General features: G+C 34.0%; 2 protein-coding genes across 2 annotated transcripts; one reads left to right on the top strand and one right to left on the bottom strand.

Moving 5' to 3' along the window:
• Window positions 1-10,059, bottom strand: LOC133202593 (peptidyl-prolyl cis-trans isomerase FKBP2-like). Its single transcript, XM_061338435.1, has 5 exons — window positions 10,022-10,059; window positions 6,287-6,442; window positions 5,125-5,237; window positions 2,439-2,521; window positions 1-322 (listed from the first exon to the last, which is right to left on the bottom strand). The coding sequence occupies exons 1-5, from the start codon at window positions 10,043-10,045 to the stop codon at window positions 261-263; spliced, it is 438 nt and encodes a 145-aa protein (XP_061194419.1). The 5' UTR covers window positions 10,046-10,059; the 3' UTR covers window positions 1-260.
• Window positions 10,060-10,382: 323 nt separating this feature from the next.
• LOC133202602 (small nuclear ribonucleoprotein Sm D2) lies at window positions 10,383-15,145 on the top strand. Its single transcript, XM_061338448.1, has 3 exons — window positions 10,383-10,521; window positions 10,915-11,094; window positions 14,600-15,145. The coding sequence occupies exons 1-3, from the start codon at window positions 10,517-10,519 to the stop codon at window positions 14,772-14,774; spliced, it is 360 nt and encodes a 119-aa protein (XP_061194432.1). The 5' UTR covers window positions 10,383-10,516; the 3' UTR covers window positions 14,775-15,145.
• The last annotated feature ends 6,513 nt before the right edge of the window (window positions 15,146-21,658 follow it).

Below are 21,658 nucleotides of genomic sequence, written 5' to 3'. Positions count from 1 at the left end.
TATCAGTAAATTGTTGTCTTTAATTTTAAAAAAACCTTTTAAATACAAATTTGCCATGTCATAAAATGAAGAATACAGTGTTTCACCACTGTAACAACATTGATACATGAAAATTTTAGACACTTAATCTATCAAACATTCTCTCTATTCATTGATAAAAATGAAGCCTTCCATTCTCAAATAGACACAGATGAATAGTCAGATTTTTTGAATGCTACATGATAAAGCCACTTGTTGATAAATAAAGCACTCTGCATTTTTTAGAGTTCATCATTTCTCTCAATTCCTAGAAGTTCCACCTCAAATATAAGCACAGCTTTGGCTGAAATTAAAAAAAAAATAAAAGATCATGATCTTTGCAATTGATTAAGAGATGTTTTAGTCATGCACATTAAAAAATTAATTATTATCTATAATTATACTAGTCCACTTTATATCTGTAATAAGATGTGTTTGTAATTAAAACACTCAGATCCTGCCTCCCCCCAGCTTGAAAACTTTATCCTTTGCCATTAGATGGCCAAGGTTAAAGTTAACATTTTTCAAAACTTGAAGGTAAAGGTCACAAGTTCAAAAAATGCTTGTACCAAAGAAAATTCTTGTCACAAGGGATACATTTGTGAAATATGGAAACCCTAAAACGAACTGTTCAAACATTAAGACCAAAATTAAAGTTTCTACTTAGTACTAACAGACAACAGACTGACAGACCAAAAACTATATTCTCCCAAAACTTCATAACTGGGACACATGAAGGATATTTATTTCTTAAAAATTTTAAAATTTTGAAGTTTTTGGTATTCCACATGTCAACAATATTAATGATTGAAATTTAATCTTCTTTCAAAAGAAAATATTGCTCCTTAAAGGGCATGGACACAGATTTGAAGTTTATAATCTCCAAAATATTTGGAAGAATTTTATGACTTGCACTTCTATAGTCTTTAGACCAATATATTATAAAAAAGGCCTAAGGGCCATTACGGTTACTGACATGCAAGTATTACAAAGCTCTGTTAAGGATCCACAGAATGGCTATTTAATATTTATAAAATAAAGGAGAATAGACTTGTTGCTCAAAAACAACAGAAAAAGAGCAACTATGGACCAACAAAATGGTTTGTCTGGTTATCTTTAACTTGCCAGCATTGCCATCACTGTCATTTAATATAATTTGTCATAAGAAGCAGCAACCTTAACAATTAAATAGGGCTTAGGCATAGTTCTTAATAATACTCAGCAATCACCTGTCGACCAACTTGTCTCTCTTGGGCTTTAGATAACATATATCTATTCATTGTACAAAAAACAGGTATTATGTTCATTATTTATCATTTTCTACAGGTCTACCTGACTATTAAAAACTATATAGGTAAGTACTTTTTTTTGTATTGTACATCGAAATTTCTTGTACATTTTTTTTCATACAAATGACCTATTAATTATATGATTCAAATAAATTTTCATAGGTAAATAATCAAAGGGAAATAACTTCTCTCAAAGTTGAGTAACATTTTCTTGCATACAGAAAGCAAACCACACAGGACATTTGGAAGGTCTAGACTGTGATGTCACATGATACTAGTTGCACTTCCATAACAGTCTAAAAAGTGTCAATTTTACTTTGTATCACAAATCAACATAGAAATATAAATATGAGAAATAAACTACCATCTTTTAGAGTTTCCCTGCTGGCATTATAGGATATGATCATGTGACCAATTTCATGTCATATCCCAATGAAACTCTAAAAAATGATATCTAATTTTTTAAATACAGGCCTAACAGTTAACTTAATGTCCAGATCTAGTAAGTGAAAGGTGCCTACAGTATTCTCAAACTTGAGAAATGAATTCTTTTAATGCTCCTTTATTGATATGGCTTAGTAAAATAAGGTGTATCGGGACATCATTTTTAGGCAAACTCAACAAAAAAATCTTATTTATAACTGCCATTTTCAATGAAAAATGAATAAGAAAGTCTGGTATAAATATGGGAATTTTTTCTGTCCCTGACAAAGGAAATGTATCAATAATGCCTACAGTCTCTCAGAAAACAGTTTTCATACCTTCTTGACCTCTTCTTTGAAATGATACTAAATTGAATATAGATATTGGGGTTACTTTTGACATGATTTCAAATCAACTGAATTCCATGAAAATGCTTCATATTTCCTACATAATTCAATTATAACTATCAAGTACAGGAAAAATTATGTTTAATCAATTGTGACGATATTGTGGATCTAGCACCAGAAAGACAATCTAAACTCATTTACTAGACCTTAATATGAGGAATATTGTAAACAGAATGAGTCAAATTTTTGTTTATTTACTTACCAGGATGAGTCAAATGTTTGTTTATTTACTTACGAGGATGAGTCAAATTTTTGTTTATTTACTTACGAGGATGAGTCAAATTTTTGTTTATTTACTTACGAGGAATCTTGGGAGGAGCTCCACGGTCCCCATAACCCATGTCAGAGGGGATAACCAGCTTCCTCTTCTCTCCCTCACACATTCTGAAAATTTATTAACCAAAAAGTGAATTTTTGTGTTTACAAGTGAACTCACACGCAATTCTAAGATTTGAATAAAATAAAATTCAAAGACCAACAAAAACTTGGTTATGTATTTGGATGCAATGCACCCTGGTTTGATATTGGGACATTTTGCTGTGGGACACATTGAGCTCCAGATGTCCCTGATATTGGGATATTTTCCTGTGGGTCACACAGAGCCCCAGATATGTCTGAAATTTGGACATTCGGCTGTGGGTCAAAATGATCCCCAGATATCCCTGATATAGGGACATTTTACTGTGGGTCACAATGAGCTCTAACACCTACCAGGGTTTTTTTTAGCTCACCTGAGCCGAAGGCTCAAGTGAGCTTTTCTGATCACTTTTTGTCCGGCGTCCGTCTGTCTGTCTGTCCGTCTGTCTGTCTGTCTGTAAACTTTTAACATTTTCGACTTCTTCTCAAGAACCACTGGGCCAATTTCAACCAAACTTGCCACAAAGTATCCTTGGGTGAAGGGGATTCAAGTTTGTTAAAATGAAGGGCCCCGCCCTTTTTCAAGGGGAGATAATAAAGAATTAGTGAAATATTAATAGCATCTTTGAAAAATCTTCTTCTCAAGTACCACAGGGCCAGGAAAGATGAAACTCCTGTGGAAGCATCCTCAGGTAGTGTAAATTCAAGTTTGTTCAAATCATGACCCCCGGGGGTAGGGCGGGGCCACAATGGAGGATCAAAGTTTTACATAGAAATATATAGGAAAAACCTTTAAAAATCTTCTTCTCAAGAACAGCAAAGCCATGATGAGTCATATTTATATGGAAGCATCCTCAGGTAGTGTAGATTCAAGTTTGTTCAAATCATGACCCCCGGAGGTAGGGCGGGGCCACAATGGAGGATCAAAGTTTTACATAGAAATATATAGTAAAAACCTTTAAAAATCTTCTTCTCAAGAACAGCAAAGACATGTTGAGTCATATTTATATGGAAGCATCCTCAGGTAGTGTAGATTCAAGTTTGTTCAAATCATGACCCCCGGGGGTAGGGCGGGGCCACAATGGAGGATCAAAGTTTTACATAGAAATATATAGGAAAAACCTTTAAAAATCTTCTTCTCAAAAACAGCAAAGACAAGGTGAGTCATATTTATATAGAAGCATCCTCAGGTAGTGTAGATTCAATTTTGTTCAAATCATGACCCCCGGGGGTAGGGCGGGGCCACAATGGAGTATCAAAGTTTTACATAGAAATATATAGGAAAAACCTTTAAAAATCTTCTTCTCAAGAACAGCAAAGACAAGGTGAGTCATATTAATATAGAAGCATCCTCAGGTAGTGTAGATTCAAGTATGTTCAAATCATGACCCCCGGGGGTAGGGCGGGGCCACAATGGAGGATCAAAGTTTTACATAGAAATATATAGGAAAAACCTTTAAAAATCTTCTTCTCAAGAACAGCAAAGCCATATTGAGTCATATTAATATAGAAGCATCCTCAGGTAGTGTAGATTCAAGTTTGTTCAAATCATGACCCCCGGGGGTAGGGCGGGGCCACAATGGAGGATCAAAGTTTTACATGGAAATATATAGGAAAAACCTTCAAAAATCTTCTTCTCAAGAACAGCAAAGCCATGATGAGTCATATTTTTTTGGAAGCATCCTCAGGTAGTGTAGATTCAAGTTTGTTCAAATCATGACCCCCGGGGGTAGGGCAGGGCCATGATTGACTATCAAAGTTTTACATAGAAATATTTAGGAAAAATTTTAAAAATCTTCTCAGGAACAGCAAAGCCCTGATTGATCATATTTATGTGGAATCATCCTCAGGTAGTATAGATTTTATTTTGTTCAAATCATGACCCCCGGGGGTAGGGTGGGGCCACAATGGAGGATCAAAGTCTTAAATAGAAATATATAGGATAATATCTTGGAAGCATCCTCAGGTAGTGTAGACTCAAATTTGTTCAAATGATGACCCCTGGGATAGGGAGGAGCCACAATGGGGGATAAAATTTTTACAAAGGAATATATGGGAAATTTTTTTTGAACATCTCAAGTACAAGAAAACCATTTGTTATATTGACATGGAAGCATCATCAGGTAGTTTAAAATTCAAGCCCCCCCCCCCCCCCCCTTGCACGCGGTGGTAATCTTTTCAATACTGAACTCATTTGTGCTTTTGCCCAGCCAATGTGCTCAGGTGAGCGATGTGGCCCATGGGCCTCTTGTTTAGGTCTTGAAATCAAGGGCCTGGGCCTTTCCATTTGTGAAAAATAGAGACATTTGGTTGAAATTGGAAAAAATATCATATTTAACATTTTTCTAATTAAATTCAATTAAGAGTTTTTTTTTTCATTTGCAAGGTATTTATTGACGTATTTTACATTTAGTCATTCAGTTTTTGGAGCATGCCTTTTAGATTTTTATAAACACAATTCCTGATATACATGTTACTGAGTTCAGACATTTTTTTAACCATATTTGTTCGTTTCAATTGTCTTTTGGGGAATTTTCTTTTATGAAATTGGGAAAAACACATACTTTTTACCATTGGGAATGGGGCAGAATAAAGGCCCCCCCAAGACCCCTAAAAAAAACCCTGCCTACCCCAGAAGTCCCTGGTCCCAGCCTTTGATCACCTGTCCTGACCCAAGGGTGAACTTGAATGGTTCATTTCTGTCTAGGCTGCTGTCAAATTTAGTGCCATCTTCCAGTGTTCCCTATGAAAATTAATTTGACAGTGAATACATGCTTTGTTTAGTTCATAAAAAAGCAATGCAGTAGCGTAATGCTGCAGGGTTGTGGTTAACTTTTGAATCCTTAGGGGCCATGTGGGCAAATAACTTTTCAAATTTTATGGGCCCACAATGTGATCCAGGGCCCACATTATATGTAAATTAAAAATAACAACAAAAAATCCTAAATTTTTTCTAATTGATTTTTTTTATTCGTAGTATCAATATATTCCCAGTATATGAATTTTTGTCACGTTTTCTTTTTTCTAAAAACTTTGATCCGATAAAATATTCATTTCATCATGTACATTTTGTAGTGTTTAACCTTATACAACTGAAGCATCTATGGTTTAACAAGGGGGCATATTCAATAATAAATGACATACAACCTGTGATGAAGTTTGATCCCGATCTTTTAATGTGTGCATTTGACACGGTAATTCAAATTATATCTGTGAATAACAAGTCGGATGGAGTGTGTGACAACCATAGCCGATTGTTACAATATTTCTACTAGAACAATCTCAAACATTTGCTCTCGTATCATCAGATTTAACGGAGATAAATCGCCATGTTTGATCTTAGTCACATACATGTTTCAAAACTATGCTTTTAGGCAACACAAATAATCTAGTAGGTAAGTAGAGCATTTTCTTTTAAATCTGAAAGTATATAAAATATAAGACTGAATTGTGATTATGTTCTAGAAAAAAATTGTTCGCCATGTGGGCAAAAAGATTTTTAGTATCTAATCGCCCACAGCAAATTTTGCAAGTGGGCGAGTGGTTATCCACAACCCTGTGCTGTCTCCAACAATAAATCTCTCCAAATGCTTCATTTTTCAGATTTGGAGAGGATTAACTCTCATGAACACAACTAGCTAGGTTGATTCAATTTAAATCTCACTTTTAAAGAATCTTTGGATCCATGCAAGAGCTCTAACTATATTTTAAAATATTGTAATCTACATGGATATTGCTATAATGATCGATTATAAATTTTTTTTTGGCAGTCTGTTTTTATTTCCATCTTACTGTGTAATGCATTTTCAGTACATCTCCCTTTCTTGATTTTATGGTACACTTATCTGGATCCACCCTCTTCTTCACGCCAATCTGAAGCTTCCTCTTCTTCTCATCTTTATCATCACAAGACACCAAAGCTGCTAGAATGGCTACTACCACGCCTACCTGTACAGGGGTAATACTAAAATACGCCTGCCGACGCCTGCCAGGGGAAAATACGCCTGCCGAGAAAATCTATACGCCTGCCGTGTTATTTATCGAATTAATTTGTATTTTGTTAAATATATTACTTTTACAGACCATGTAGTTGATGTTTTACCAAACAAAAATAATTTAAAAAGCACAGTTTGAAGTTTTAATTCGTTTTAAAGTTTGCATACTCCGTAGAGCACGCCTGCCGAGAAAATCTAAACGCCCGCGGTGTTGTCTCTATAATTTCTTATTATACAATATTTGATATATTACTTTTATAAAGTATTAAGTTAACATTTGACCAAACATTAATTTCAAAAAATAATTTTATTTATTTTGATTCAATAAGCGTTTGATACGAAAGTTTGCAATATTAAAGGAGATAACTCTTGCTTGACAACAGGAACTGCTGTGTATAGATTACGTGCCTCGTGTTTTTCTTTCTTTTTTTCCTCTTTTTAATAAAAAAACTTAAGGTATTTGATTTTATATTCGTTTACAGAATTACGAAGGCTTTAGAGCACATGTACACATGTCAGTAAAAACTATTTTACGGGTAGTCGTTTTGAATCAGAATCTGAAATATTCAATGTTGTCCTTTTTTAACATCAATGTATAATTATTATTTCAGGTTATATGCAACAAAGTTATATTTAAATAAATACAAAATGTTACAGGTAAGAGAAATGTAATAATTTAGGCTATCCCTATACAATCATCTATATGTCTAGCACAGAAGGAAATAGACGAAATGAATAAGAAAATCAACATGCATGTACATGTATTTGAAATATCTTTAACGATAAAAGGTTCTATTCAGGGTATAAAACATGAAAAAAAAATTGTTTCAAATAGCAAAACCAACATCATAATTCTCTAAAGAACTTATCAGTTAACTTAGAAAAAAATTATCCACAAATAGGCTATCGTTAACTTTTTACAACAATTTCAACATACCATTGATTTTAAAGAATGTTACGGAAGTTAATGCTTGAACAAGTCTTCTTTTTTTTTTTAATAAAGCTGATTTTGACCAAATTTTGTTTTCTCATGTTCAGTATAGAATGCTAAATTTGATTCATGAAGTATCGCATGAATCCGATAAGTTAAAATTTCGAGAAAAATATCGTTACGGAACTTAATCGTTACGGAAGTTAATTTCCAGCAATAAAAGTTAAAAATCTTGACGATATTTAAAAATAACGTTTGTTTTAAGATGTTTTAATCGATTTTATTCATTTATTTTAATTAGAAAAAAAAATTATCCCTCGAAAGTTCCAAATATTATATATTTGTAGTATTATATATTCATATATATATATAATGAGAAAATGGCAAAAGACTAAGTACACAAATGTTACAGTATCTTTGTTAAAGTATATGAAGACTGTTAAATTTGTCTGAAATGATATGGATGTCTGAATTTATGTTTACTGTGTATACACAGACTGCAAATCTCATTGAAACTAAATTATCGATCTTCATGTATACCCGACAAGTGCGTAATATTATGTGGTATTACATAATTAGGTACATGACAAACTGTAAAGTTTTGCACGTGCGCTATACACACTCCATGATGGAATAATGAACCACAAAATCAGAATTAGTAAAATTTTACATATTAAGTTAAATAAATGAATTTTAAGAAAAATGGATGGAGCTAATACACTTGCATATTTTGAAAACTATTGAAAAGATCGCCGATTTACATCCGAATGCTGCATTTCTGACCTGATGGGGAATGTATTTAATCCAGTATCAAAATCAATATAGATCAATAAAAAAATATTTAATAATAACTACCTGACGTACATATATTGAAGAACAAATATAAAATTTTTAAAAATTTTGAAATCAAATTTTTTTCGACTCGGTCGTAAACAGTGCCCGGGTATAAAAATCCTTGGTTTTTTTTTTGTTTTTTGTTTTAAATCTATATCTGAAACTATTGTAGGTTTATTTCAGCAAAATTAATACCAAGCTAATTGAATTTTATTGCGTGCTTATATAGCTAAAATATGTAAATGAATCATGTCTATAAAACGTATCCTTTGCAGAAAAAACAACATTGTCACTAAACATATCTACACAATCCATTTCTTTATGCTTCTTTTTACCAAAGAATATTGTTTTGACTAGTATGTTTAGTATGAAAATTTTCATTTCAGGCCCCTCCCCCAGCATATGTTTTTACCAAAAGAATGAGGAACCCCCCCCCCCACACACACACACACACACACATGCGAACGATAATACGCCTCTGTAAATAATTAATTGTGTTTTTTTTCTTCTTCAGATTAGTTTTGTAGAGAATGTTGTATTGGTTACACAATCTGTATCGTGAATCAATTTACATTACATCTTCATAAATGGTTTCCGAAACTTTCCTTGTTTATGATTCGTTTCTTTTGGGGGGGGGGGGGGGGGGGCAGAAACGAGAACCAGAAACGTGAAAAGAAATTCAACATGTATTTACAATGTCACATCACGATCTCATAACTAGATGTTCAGACTAATTTGAATCAACCAAACTTTAACAGAAAACCATATTGTAGGACTGTGATGTGAAAACTTTAAGTCTAATTAATGCATATTCTATAAAAATCGAAGATATTCATTGTGTGTGTGTGATACAATATAGTTTACTATTTTTTTTCACATATACTTGTATGAATAAAATAATTCTGATCTCGCAAGATTTGTGTATTTTATTATTAGAGCACTGAGCATGCTGAATTACTGATAATATACGTTCAGGCTGCTGAAATAAAATATTTCAGTTCTTCCCATCTTATGGCCAATTAAAGGTTATCTCTTTTAAATTTGATATTACTATATACTTTGATGTAGATTAATAAATGAATCAAACATATATCTTATTTTTCCATTTTCATAATTTATCAAATGTTAACTTTATGCGTAATGATATAATCTATAAAAATAAACACCATGAACATTGCAGGCATATAGTTTTTCTCGGCAGGTGTGCTCTTGGACATATACGTAAATTTCAAAATTATATAAAATCATATATTTAAATTTTAAAAAATCGTTTGTTACATACATCAACTACATCGTATATAAAAGTAATTCTTAGTCTTCTAAGACGAACGGAAAATATTATTTATATATAAGTATTGTGAAGTAAGAGTTATCTCCTTTAATATGACTGCAAACTCTTGTGTAGATTTTATTAAATCAAATATTTCTTTCTTTGTTTTGTTTTCAGTTAAATGTCAACCTAATACTTTATTAAAGTAATACATTATATAAAATAATACGTAATTAGTGAAACAACACCGCGGGCGTGTAGATTTTCTCGGCAGGCGTGCTGTACGGTGTATGCATACTAGAATACGAATAAAAACTCCAAATTATTCTTTTAAAATTATTTTTGTTTGGTAAAACATCAAATAAATGGTCTATTAAAGTAATATATCTAATAAAATATAAATTTCGTCAATAAATAACACGGCAGGCGTATAGATTTTTTTCGGCAGGCGTATTTTCCCCTGGCAGGCGTCGGCAGGCGTATTTTAGTATGACCGCCTGTACAGTCCTAGAAATCTTCATTGTTCAGATGACGTCTGCAACGATGAACTTGAACTGAATCATAATGATCGAATTATCCAAGTCAGATTACACAAAATTTCAATTTATTTGTAGTGCAAAATTGTCATCGAGAAATACTGTGATATACATCCACAAGTCTAAGAAGGATTTTTCATAAAAAAGAGGAAATTCGAACTGCAGAGATTTTAAAAAGTTGCGTTTAATTTTAAAAAATTCAATCTTCGTTTGCCAAAAACATGTATAAATAAACGGATACATGTTAAATCTTGGTCCATATGACACAATAAAGTAAAAATATAAAAGAAATTTAATCAGCCACTCACATGTTGACAGCTGAGGGAAAATGAAAGCGGAAGTGATTAACTGCGCAAGTGCAAGAGAAGTAAACGTACGATTTGCGTTTCCGTTTGTATACAAAAGGAGAAGCCGCCAAAGACATTTTTGAGCAATCTTACGCCATCCTGCAAGAAAATGACGTATGTAGCAATTTTTTTTCACAATCAAATATCTTTTATATGACTATCAAGGTTTCCAATGGTTTATTTTTCGATATTGTCTCAATTTTGGTGTAAAGGGAATGCATTTAAACTTGCCGGCTTACTCCTTACAGTGCAGTGATGACAATTCTTGGACAAGAAAAACAATATTTTCGTCATTTTCCTCCAAATGTCAACTGTAGTAGATCTACTCAAAGTTTCTGCCTTGTTTCATATTGAGATCTTTCAACTGTCTAGCATGTCTGAAAAATCTAAACCAAGATCTGACATTGCTGAGGGTATCTTCATAGTGCAAACCTCCATAGAAAATCAATTACTACTTGTTTGTCAAAACACTCTTATCCTCTTCATTCTTGAGTAATTTTACTTTAGGGCCTTAATGCAGAAGCCGAAAAGTGAGATGACTCCAGAGGAGCTTGCACAGCGAGAACAGGAAGAGTTCAACACGGGTCCTCTGTCTGTTCTCACACAGTCTGTAAAAAACAACACACAGGTCCTCATCAACTGCAGAAACAACAAGAAACTCCTCGCCAGGGTCAAGGCTTTTGACAGGTACTAATGGGTTAAATGCCAAGTTCAAGTTTAATTTATTCACCCAAACCCAAAATATTGGTACATGAGTTAAACATAAATAACATTTAAAGTCAGAAATATCTGATGTTTTCCATGATCTTGATATTTGATGTGCCAGGAAAACATCAGAATTGGCGCCATTATGAAAAATGGAAAAGTGGAAATTTGCCGTGTCCATCGGGAGGGGGCATTCTTGGGTTGATTTTATCAAAATCTCTAACTCACATGTTATCAACAGTACAATGCTTCTAGTACTTATCAATATCACTATTTATTGTTTCTTTGTAATATAAAGTGTCTGATGAAAACATTTTATCAACCTGTTGAGGTTTGTTTTGATTTTGTGCACTTTGAAATCTCATGAGCCCTGTGCTGAAATGTGGAGTGATATTTTTTTTAAGCCATATTGGGCATAGGGACTTGAGGCAATCTTAGCAAAATCGGGTATTTAGTATAAAAGGGGAGAAGGGACCTAACAAGCCGCCATTAATTCTTCGGTGCCTCGCTTCAAACTCTTAAAAACTCTGATTTTTATTCAAAAACCCATGAAAAAGTTTTGCCAGTCGAAAGGCAGAATGTTGTCCTTTATTGTCATAAATTGATCATTTATCTTACTAAACTTAGCAAAAAATATTCGAACTTCTGAGAATTAGGTCGCTGTCGTTAACCCTACACCATTTTTTCCATGCAGTTTTCGTGCATTACCTTAATTTTTCGGCACTTGTCATCTGTTGCACTCTATCTTAGAGCAAAGTTTAAAAATATAACTGCTTTTGGTCATCCTCACAATATTTTAGGGACCGTTGATCATCCATCTCGAGAGATCAGCTCCATTTTCACCTTAGATTAGCCTCCGAGTTCAATCTGGTCAACCATATTGAATGAAATCCGCACTGAATGACTAAAGTTTAAACAGTGAAAGACGATTGGATAATATTACTAGTTGTTTATGGAATCAAATATAAATAAATAAAATAGTAAATACTATATAGAATATAGAAGAAAGTAGGATGAAAAAATATGCAGACTTATTTACAACTCTTACGTTCCCATATATATACATGTAGAAAACATAGGAATATTGATGAACTGTTTATAAGATTAAAACTCAAATTAAATAAAAATACATTGAAATTGATTGGTTTGTTCACAAGTGGGCCCCTTGTCTGCTCTTGAGGGGTATCATGAGGAGGGCCTACCGGCCTAAGCATGCTCTCTATGTACTTAATTTTAAGACAGGTTGGTAAATACAACTGAAACGCGCTTAATAGGTCATGGTATATTTTATTCTATTAACAAAAAGTTTCAAGAGTGTAGGATTCTTATATGCTAAAGGCATAATGTTGATACGTCATCTTTCTTTTAAAACATGGAACTTACCCTCCGTGACCAAGACATGTTGTGGGCGCCATTTCGTTTCCAACAAACGCTTGAAAATCACAGAACAAAATCAGTTGTTCTGATAAAATGGATTTTGATGGAATTCTATTTTATTAAAGTTGATTAACATTAAAAAAAATATTGGAATAATCTTATGAAAAAAACTCTCCAGTCGGAGCGTTTTAATTGGGTCGGTCGCGTAAGGGGAAACAAAGGTATTTTTTATTTTGACCTAGGGCTGTGTATTGAGCAAAATATTGCGATACGATGCGATATTTTAAAAAGGGTTATGCGATATATTGGATTCTTTAACAAGTCTATCAAAAAAGTCTTGTAAATCATTTAATGCATAAATTTGATGAAAACTGGGTGTTTTATCGCCTATTTGGAAGTTCATGTCTCATTGTCTTAAAGACTTTACAAAGTACACTTCAAATTCAAACTTTTAATGACTGTAAAACTAACATGTTAAAATATGTTGTCTATGTATTTTGTAATAGTTATTTAAGATGTGCTATCTCCTTCATGTTTATTTCATTATTGATCAGTTTTAATTCAAAACAGTTAAAAATAACCTTTGGTGACTGAAATTCCCAACTTTTTCCCAGAATTATAACAAAAAAAAAAGAATGCCTGCCCGATACGTTTTGGAAGTTATTTTTTCGATACAATATATTCCTGAATGTTGATATGTATTGATTAATCGATATTGACACAGCCCTACTGAGTAGGGTTGTCACCCTCGGGTGACAACCCTACTCAGATCATCTGATAATTGGTGATGTCTCCCTTCTAAACAGTCCATAATAGTTTCATTATCCTGAAGAATCTAAATTTAATAGAGTAGACAATATCAGTCAAATCTCTTGTGTTCTCCTACCACTGCTCTGATTTCATACTTTCAAAATATGTCAACAATCAACTTTGACGTCACCGTTAGAATTTATTGTTTACCGATCCTCAAATAAGCTATCATTATAAATATGAGTTATCTCGCTTATGACTATTTATTTTTATCTAAAGGGAGACAATACAGTTTTCACCCTGCATGCTCACTTACGCAATTTCATTGTCATATGAAAGGAGACAACATAGTTATCACCTAATCTCAGTGGAGATTCAGCTGGGCTAGATATTTGGTCTGACGCCCACCAAATCTCGGGACAGTCCAGCATAATACACGTCTGGAGATTCAGCTCTATTAAAGTTCCTTTATGGTCTGTTTTCATTTCTATGAAAAATACTTAAAAGCCACAGTAGAGGTTCAGTATCACATAAAACAGACTGTAGGAACTCTTTAGTGCAAGGAGATAAACAATTATGTCAAGGGAGCCATATTTTGAACAGATATTTTAGTGAATGTTTTTATGTTAGGATTTACATGCCTAAACAGTAAGCAATGTGAAAATAATAGTGACAGAGAGTTAATTAAACAACTAAATGATTTAATTGAAGCGAACGACAGTGTCGCCTAGGTGAATAATTCTTGATATAGCGGGTCGAAGTTGGGGCTGAATCTCCAGATGTGAATTATGAAAGACTGTCCCGAGATTCGGTGGGTGTCAGACCAAACATCTAGCCCAGCCGAATCTCCACTGAGGTTGAACAAATTAATTACTGACGTATCATGAGAAACGTGTTTTTGCCAAAGATGTGATGTAGAAGACTATTTCTGGTTGATGCATCTCAGATAGTACCGGTAGATGACCCCTACTGATTTAAGTTCAAAAGGTCAATTTCATTTCCATGTACACTGCCCATAATGTATACTGCCCATAATAAAGGCTTGTGCACCCTATAATGCATGTCCAAAGGGGGGGAGGGATAAGTGTTTCACAAAGATCTCTTCTTTTTTTTTCATTAATATAAACTAAAATTAGTAAGTAAGAAAAAGAAATCAATCATTTATTATGAAATTTTTACCGAAGCCATCACTAAGATGCAGGACTGCTTTTTTTATTTAACTCTGTAAGAAGATTCGTAAGATGTATTCACCTTTAGTGATCATGTGTGTTCTCTCAAGGCAATTTTTCCTTGAAAATATATTCACTGATTTATTTTCCATACTACCTGACTAATTCACTGACTTGCTTGTATTTTCCAGACATTGTAACATGGTTTTAGAAAACGTGAAAGAGATGTGGACAGAAGTACCAAAGACAGGAAAAGGAAAGAAAAAGTCGAAACCAGTGAACAAAGACAGATACATCTCTAAAATGTTCCTCCGCGGGGACTCAGTGATTCTGATTCTTAGAAATCCAATGGCGACCGCCAAGTAGGGGAAAAAGTGTGTGAGAGTAGGGCAGGGATATTATAGAACAGAATTGTAACTGTGTAAAGATGGGGAATCAGAATGGCCCGAAGCAAGATGTAAGCAAGGACGAGATGGAGACAAAGCTGACTTCTTTTAAACAGATTAGCCAGAAGGCCAGAATCTTGTTCTGACATCTAGGGAGGGTTTGGGGGGTATTAATTATTACTGGATTTTGTTTTTCATAAGCTGATCGTTTGCAATTATTGATGATCAGTTAATGTTTTGTATACATGTTGAGATGGTTTTACATAATTTGTCATTTTATGTCACGTACATGTCTGTAATATGAGAGCAGTTCATCTTTCATTTATTGTCATAAAATCATGAAAACTTTTATCTCAGTGTAAGTTCTTGATTTGTACACAGTTGACATTTTTAGGGTGTGGTGCACTTCAAATACTGTAGGACCGTTCACGGTAGCTCAGTCGGTAGGGCGCTGGCTTCGTGATCGGGAGGTCGTGAGTTCGAATTACGGCCGCGACAGACCTAAGTCAATGAAAAATGGGTAGCAACTGTTCCTTCGCCATGCGCTTGGCACTTTGAAGTGAAAGTTGAGGGTCCTTCCGGCTTTGGATGAGACCTTTAAAACAGGCCCCGTGTCACGGCAGACGTTGGCACGATAAAGATCCCTCACAGCTCAATGGCCCTGAGTGTCTAGTAAAGGTCAAAATTTGAAGCCCTTCACCGGTATATTTTGACGTCTCTATATGAGTGAAAAATTCTCGAATGGGACGTAAAACAACATACAATCAGTCAATCAAATACTATAGATGTACTTAAGGCTACATATGTGGTCACAGATTATACGCAGAAATTTGTCATAGCATACTTGGAAGTGCAGTTAAGATTTATAATGGCAATCTAAGAAATCCGCAGAATTTTCTACCCGCTGATTAAACAAAAATTGCAATTTCGCAGAATTATTACCCCATGAAATAATACGTTTACAGCAATATGACAGGCAAAGCATATGGTTCAGACCAAATTTGGTATTCTTCCATTACCATTGTCAGCATCATAATTCATTGGAGAGTTCCATGAGGAAGTCTGCGATTGGAATTTCCTGGCACTATATAGTAAATATTTGTGCTTTTATTCTGATGCTGCATCAAGATCTTATCGCGATGCATACGATTCTTCACAAAAGTATTATGCACATGAGAAGAACGTGCACTAAGATCATGCCATCATTTATATAAAGTTAGATCCGTTGATCCTCACAGGTAGATTGCTGCACATAATGGGTTTCAAAATTTTTTTTATTCAATTATACAATAAACAGGCAATGAGAGTCTCTGCATCAAACTTTGTATGTTACTTGCAGTATCTGTAACCTTAAAGAAATCAAATAAGGAAACAATCTCAAGAACAGCAAAGCCATGATTTAGTAATTTATGTGCAAGCATCCTCATGTAGTTTAGATTTAAATTTGTACAAGTCCTGACCCCTGGGCTAGGGCAGGGTCACAATAGGCAATCAAAGTTTTACATTGGAATAAACAGGCCATTGGAAGGGGGGGGGGGGGGTTGCATTCATACCCCCTTTAAAATTACATTGGAAAATTTATTTTTGCAAACAAGAATCATTTGTTCATCTTTTAAAAAATGGTGTGAGATTTAGTTTAAGTACAATATAAGATAGATAACTTCAAGAATGCACCAGATCCCACTAAAATGTTACCCATTCATAATTTTTTTTTCTGGTTCAGAGGTGCGGAAACCCTCCCAAGTCCTCCCTGCACTCTTTTTTCAAGAAACCTGGAATATACACTGTATAGGAAAATATCTCAAGAACAGCGAAGTCATGATTACTGATATTTTATATGAAAGCATCCTCAGATCGTGTAGATTCATGTTCAAATCATGACCCCCGGGGGTAGGACCGGGCCATAAAATTTTACATAAGAAAAAAATCTCAAGAATATCAAAGCCATGGTAGGGTGGGTACACAAGGGAGATCAAAGTTTTACATATGTAGGAATATTTAGGAAGAAATCTTTTAAAATCTTCTAGAAAACATCGAAGCATGATGAGGCATACTGATATGCAAGCATCCTCAGTAGTTTCGATAAGTTTGTTCAGATCAGGGGCCTCGAAAATAGATTGAGACTATAATCGGGGATCAGAGTTTTACAAGGGAATACATGTATACGTTTATCGGACAGAATCTTTAAAAAGAGTTGCAAGGTCACACTAAAACAATTTATAAGCAAAAACATACCTAAGATGTGTAGAGAAGTTGATTTAAAGGTGCTTAGACACAGATTTGAAGTTTATATTTTCTCAAATTTTCTGTATAGTATCACAACTTATATGTTGCTATAGCATTTCACACGAAAATAAAAATTAAAAACTTATTTAATCTGGAAGTTATTGAAACTACGAATTTCGGTAGGCGTTTGATTAACACATCCTTGCACTTTCACAATTTTTAACTCTATCCTTAATACTTCAGAAAAGTAGCAATTTTGTTGTGTATTAATGAATAATATTACATCTATAATCCAGAAAATTCAGAGTAAAAATGTGCGAAAGCAATACCCACTCACTAAAGTATTGTCAGCCCGTGCTCAGTGTTGTGTAGTTGTGTACAGAGTTTAACAAATTGAATACACCCGTGAAACGTAAACTGTTTTTGTAAACAGGGCACGAGCTCTGTTGTTGTTAATGTTTACGTTTCACCGGGTGTGTACAATTGTTAAACTGAGCATGGACTGACAATACTGGTGAGAGGATTTTGCTTTCTACATTTCTACTCTGGAATTTCTGCATTATAGTTATAGCAAGGATGTGTCTATCAAACGCGTCCAGAAATTCGAAGTTTCAATAACTTCCAGATAAAATAAGATTTTTATCAAATTCTCGTATGAAATGCTATAGCAACACATAAGTCATGAAATTATACAGAAAATTTGAGTAAATATTAACTTCAAATCTGTGTCTAAGCACTTTTAACTTGGAATAACTTTTAACTCATTTAGGTCTAGAGTTTGTTCCACAAAAAATCTCTTGGGCCTAAGTGACTCAGGTGTGCGTTGTGGTCCATGGGCTTCTTGAATTTTATAGCACTTTACTATTAATTTGATTAAAATCTGTAATCGTTTATTTAAAAAAGTTTTGAAATATATAACTTGTGTAAGGCATCTCTAGAAGCTTTGATTAGCATAACCTTCCTACATTGAACAATCTTGCGGATATATATTATTTTTTAACAGATTTAAACAATTCAGTTTTGTTTTTGTTTTTTTTTTTTAAAAAAAAAAAAAACGTCTTTTTCTCATTAGAATAGTAAAGGAATGTTCCAATCAAGACCCAAAGACGTGTCCAGAGATCGAAATTAACCTTTTCTTCCAAAGACTAATTTTAGCCTGTGGACATGAAATCGAGAAGCTAAAATGACAAGCTCATTCAGAGAATTTGTGTCCCCCGCTTAAGAAACAAGAGGCCCATGGGCCTTATAGGTCACCGGTGTATCATGTAACAACATAGAGATCTTTTTGGGGCCATAAGGAGATGTAATATAAAATCCCATTGCAAAAGATCAAAGACTTTTAAAGATATTGCCCGGAAACGAAAGTGTTACATAGGAGCACAATGAATGAATGTATGACTTTGGCCCTTTGACCCCAAAATCATTAGGAGTCTTCTTTTAGGAAGTTGTGATATATAATTTCATTACAAAAGCTCTAAAGCTTCTTGAGATATCGCCCGGAAGGGAAAGTGTTACACACGACAGAATGAATGAATTTATGACCTTGACCTTTGACGTCAAAATCAATAGGGGTCTTCTTTAGGCATAGGAATAGCTCAAACGTTTCTTGAGATATGACAGTATATTTGTGTTGCAAAGAAATGTTATAACAATTTGTGTTAAACAGTTTTACCTGTCTACTTGGACTTTCGCACTAGTACTGTTATCTTTCTTCCGTACAATGTTCGTCATTTTGTTTCTGATGTCCATTTATGCTTCCTTTACAAATGCCCTCACTGCTGAAAATGCTGGGACTTTTTCTTGTTTCCCAATTTCATACCCCGGCTGTTGTATGGAAATGTTCATCTTGCTTTCCATTTCATGGTAATGGTCTCTTGGCTTTCCATTTCATTCCATAATATCATGGTAATGGTCTCCTGGCTTTTCATAATGTTTTAAGATATGTGTTTTTCAGAACTTTGAAATTTGATAATCTTTCTTGGACAGTATTATACTGCTAAGTATCGTAAAAACGAAGAGGTATCCTTTTTTGTAATTATTTTAAACTTTTAAAATTTGTAAAACTTATTATTGCAGATGCTTTTTTAGAGGAACTTGAATGTAATCTAACACATGGTAATTCAACTTATGCTCATAGTTCCATTTCTTAAGAAATAAATTCTTCAGTATTGCCTGTCAGTATTAAGATATTTTCAAAATTCCTAACAACTGATTTAATTTGAATTACCATACCTTTACTGGAATTCTAAACTTCATTAAAATACTTTGAAAAAAAGAAACATATAGCGGGAGCTAGTGCATTGTCATATTGTGAATTGTCCTTTACAAATTACTTTTGTTTAAAATCATTCTGATTACTCTGAAGATGAAGTCTTGAGTGCTTGAGTTGCTCATTGACACTAAATGTCTTTGGAGACCAGATCATGCCAGAACAATCTGTTGGAATTGCCATGTTAATTTACTTATTGTGTCCCTTTAATAGCAGAACATGCTTTTATATCTTATGAAACAGAAATTACAATAAAATTTCTACATGAAAAGAAGTAATCTCTTACTGTGGGCTTCATTTCGACATTAATATACATAGAAGATTTTATCGATTAACAATATTCATTGTTCATTCGTGTCTTGTTTTGTTTAATTCCACTTAACTCCAAATTAAGACATCACAGAGTCTGACACATTTCCTTCATATTTGGATGTTTAACTAGACAAACACCATCAATAAAACTTCGTGATAAACGTGATGACTTCAACTTTTCCATCGTCAACTTTCCTTGCTTCTGTAGCAATATACTACCTCCTGCATGTGGTGTTAAGGTCTTTCAGCTAATTTGATACACAAGAGCATGCTCTACGTACGAAACTGTCAATGAATTACTCCGTTTATGCGATCAAGACATTGGACTCACCTGGCAGGTATGACCGGTCAGGAGGGGATGCTTACTCCCCCCATGGTACACTATCCCACCGCTATTGTTCTTCAGGGGTCCGTGTTAATGTTCTAGTATTTTGCTCTCAATCTGTATTGTTTAATTTGACTTTTGAGTTCATCATCTTACCATTTCTATTTTTCATAAAATTTTCTTTCTCATGTTCGAGAACATATACAGTGCTTTCTTCTTTCTTGTTGTATGTTCCAATGAATATTATTAATAGATATTCCTTCTTGACGGTTATGTGTTTCCTGATATATATCAACATGCATAGATCTTTTTGAACTTTTGATAATAATTCATGACATGCAGAATACCAGGTATGTTTCTGGAACTCTGAATGTTTCTTGAGACAAGGCCACATTAAACAAGTCCAGAACGTTACAAACTGAGAGCAAGGTAAACATGGACCTTTGGAAATACCAAGGTGGGATTAGATATGTCATGGAGGACTAGTACTGTAAATTAACTCTGGTGGAGGAAAAATGTTCAGTGCTTCGTGGCGATTTGATTCAATGGTTGAAGAATTGATGGTAGACAATTAAACTTCAAACGGTACTTTTAATTTTTAAGGTATACCAGAAAACATGGGTATGTGGATCTCTTCATACTACGAGAACAACTAAGTCTTCCTAAATTATTTATTTCAATGGTATAAGCATCCGCTGTCGACCGGTCAAACCAGCCCTGAGCCTTTTGCTTGATTAGGTAAATTAAGTATATTTCTTAGACAATTTGAGTATAAAAATAATTGTCTTACAATTTGTATTAAAACGCCAGTCAACATTCGACAGGTTGTATTTGCAAATAGGTCATTGTAACGACGACCATGTACTCAGTATTCTGTGAACTTTTAAACGAGATTGTTGATATCCCTGTAACATCAACTTATTTATGACTTAAGAAACATAACACGTTCACGTGATATTGTTATATTGCTAAAGAAATAAGTAACGTTTATTATACAGATTAGTTGTCAGCTTTCCATTATGAATGTCTGTATCCAGTTAAAAAAATGCCGCTTTGAAGACCACAGCAAGAGATTTCTTCTTTTCAGGTAGATGTTTTTTGAATAAAATCTTCACGACAAGATCAAAAAAAAATGTGTTTGTGAAACACTGATGCCCCCTTATGGCAGCTTATGGCGAAGATTTAAATTTCTTAAATGCAAGTCAAGCTCCAGGTCAAGAAATGAGAAATGTTGGTACCCAAAGAAAGGTCTTGTCTCGAGAAATATACTTGTGAAATATGAAAGCCCTAGTACAAACCGTTGAAAAGTTATGGCGAAGGTTGAAGGTTTTTTTAAAGTAAGTAAAATGGCAAGGTCAAGGTCAAATGGTGCCGAAGGGAAGTTCTTGTCACAAGTGATACACATGATCGTGAAATGTGAAAGCCCTAGAACCAAACGTTCAAATGTTATGGCCAATGTTAAATTTTTTTAAAAGTAGGTTAAACTTCAAGGTCAAAGGGTCAGAGTTGTTGGTATTTAAAGGAAGGTCTTGTCACAAGGAATGCTTATGTGAAGTATGAAAGCCCTAACTCCAACTGTTCAAAAGTTATGACCAAGGTTAATTTTTTTCAAATGTAGGTCAAACTCAAAGGTCAAGGTCAAAGGGTCAGAGTTGTTGGTATCTAAAGAAAGTTCTTCTCACAAGAAATGCATTTGTGAAGTATGAAAACCCTAACACTAACTGTTCAAAAT

This window comes from Saccostrea echinata, unplaced genomic scaffold (assembly GCF_033153115.1).
Source record: "Saccostrea echinata isolate AGI-Se365-2 ecotype Australia unplaced genomic scaffold, CSIRO_AGI_Sech_v1 ptg000002l, whole genome shotgun sequence".
NCBI classification, from domain to species: domain Eukaryota; kingdom Metazoa; phylum Mollusca; class Bivalvia; order Ostreida; family Ostreidae; genus Saccostrea; species Saccostrea echinata.
Note: the sequence above shows the minus strand (reverse complement) of the source record. Positions and strands in the feature narration are given on the sequence as shown.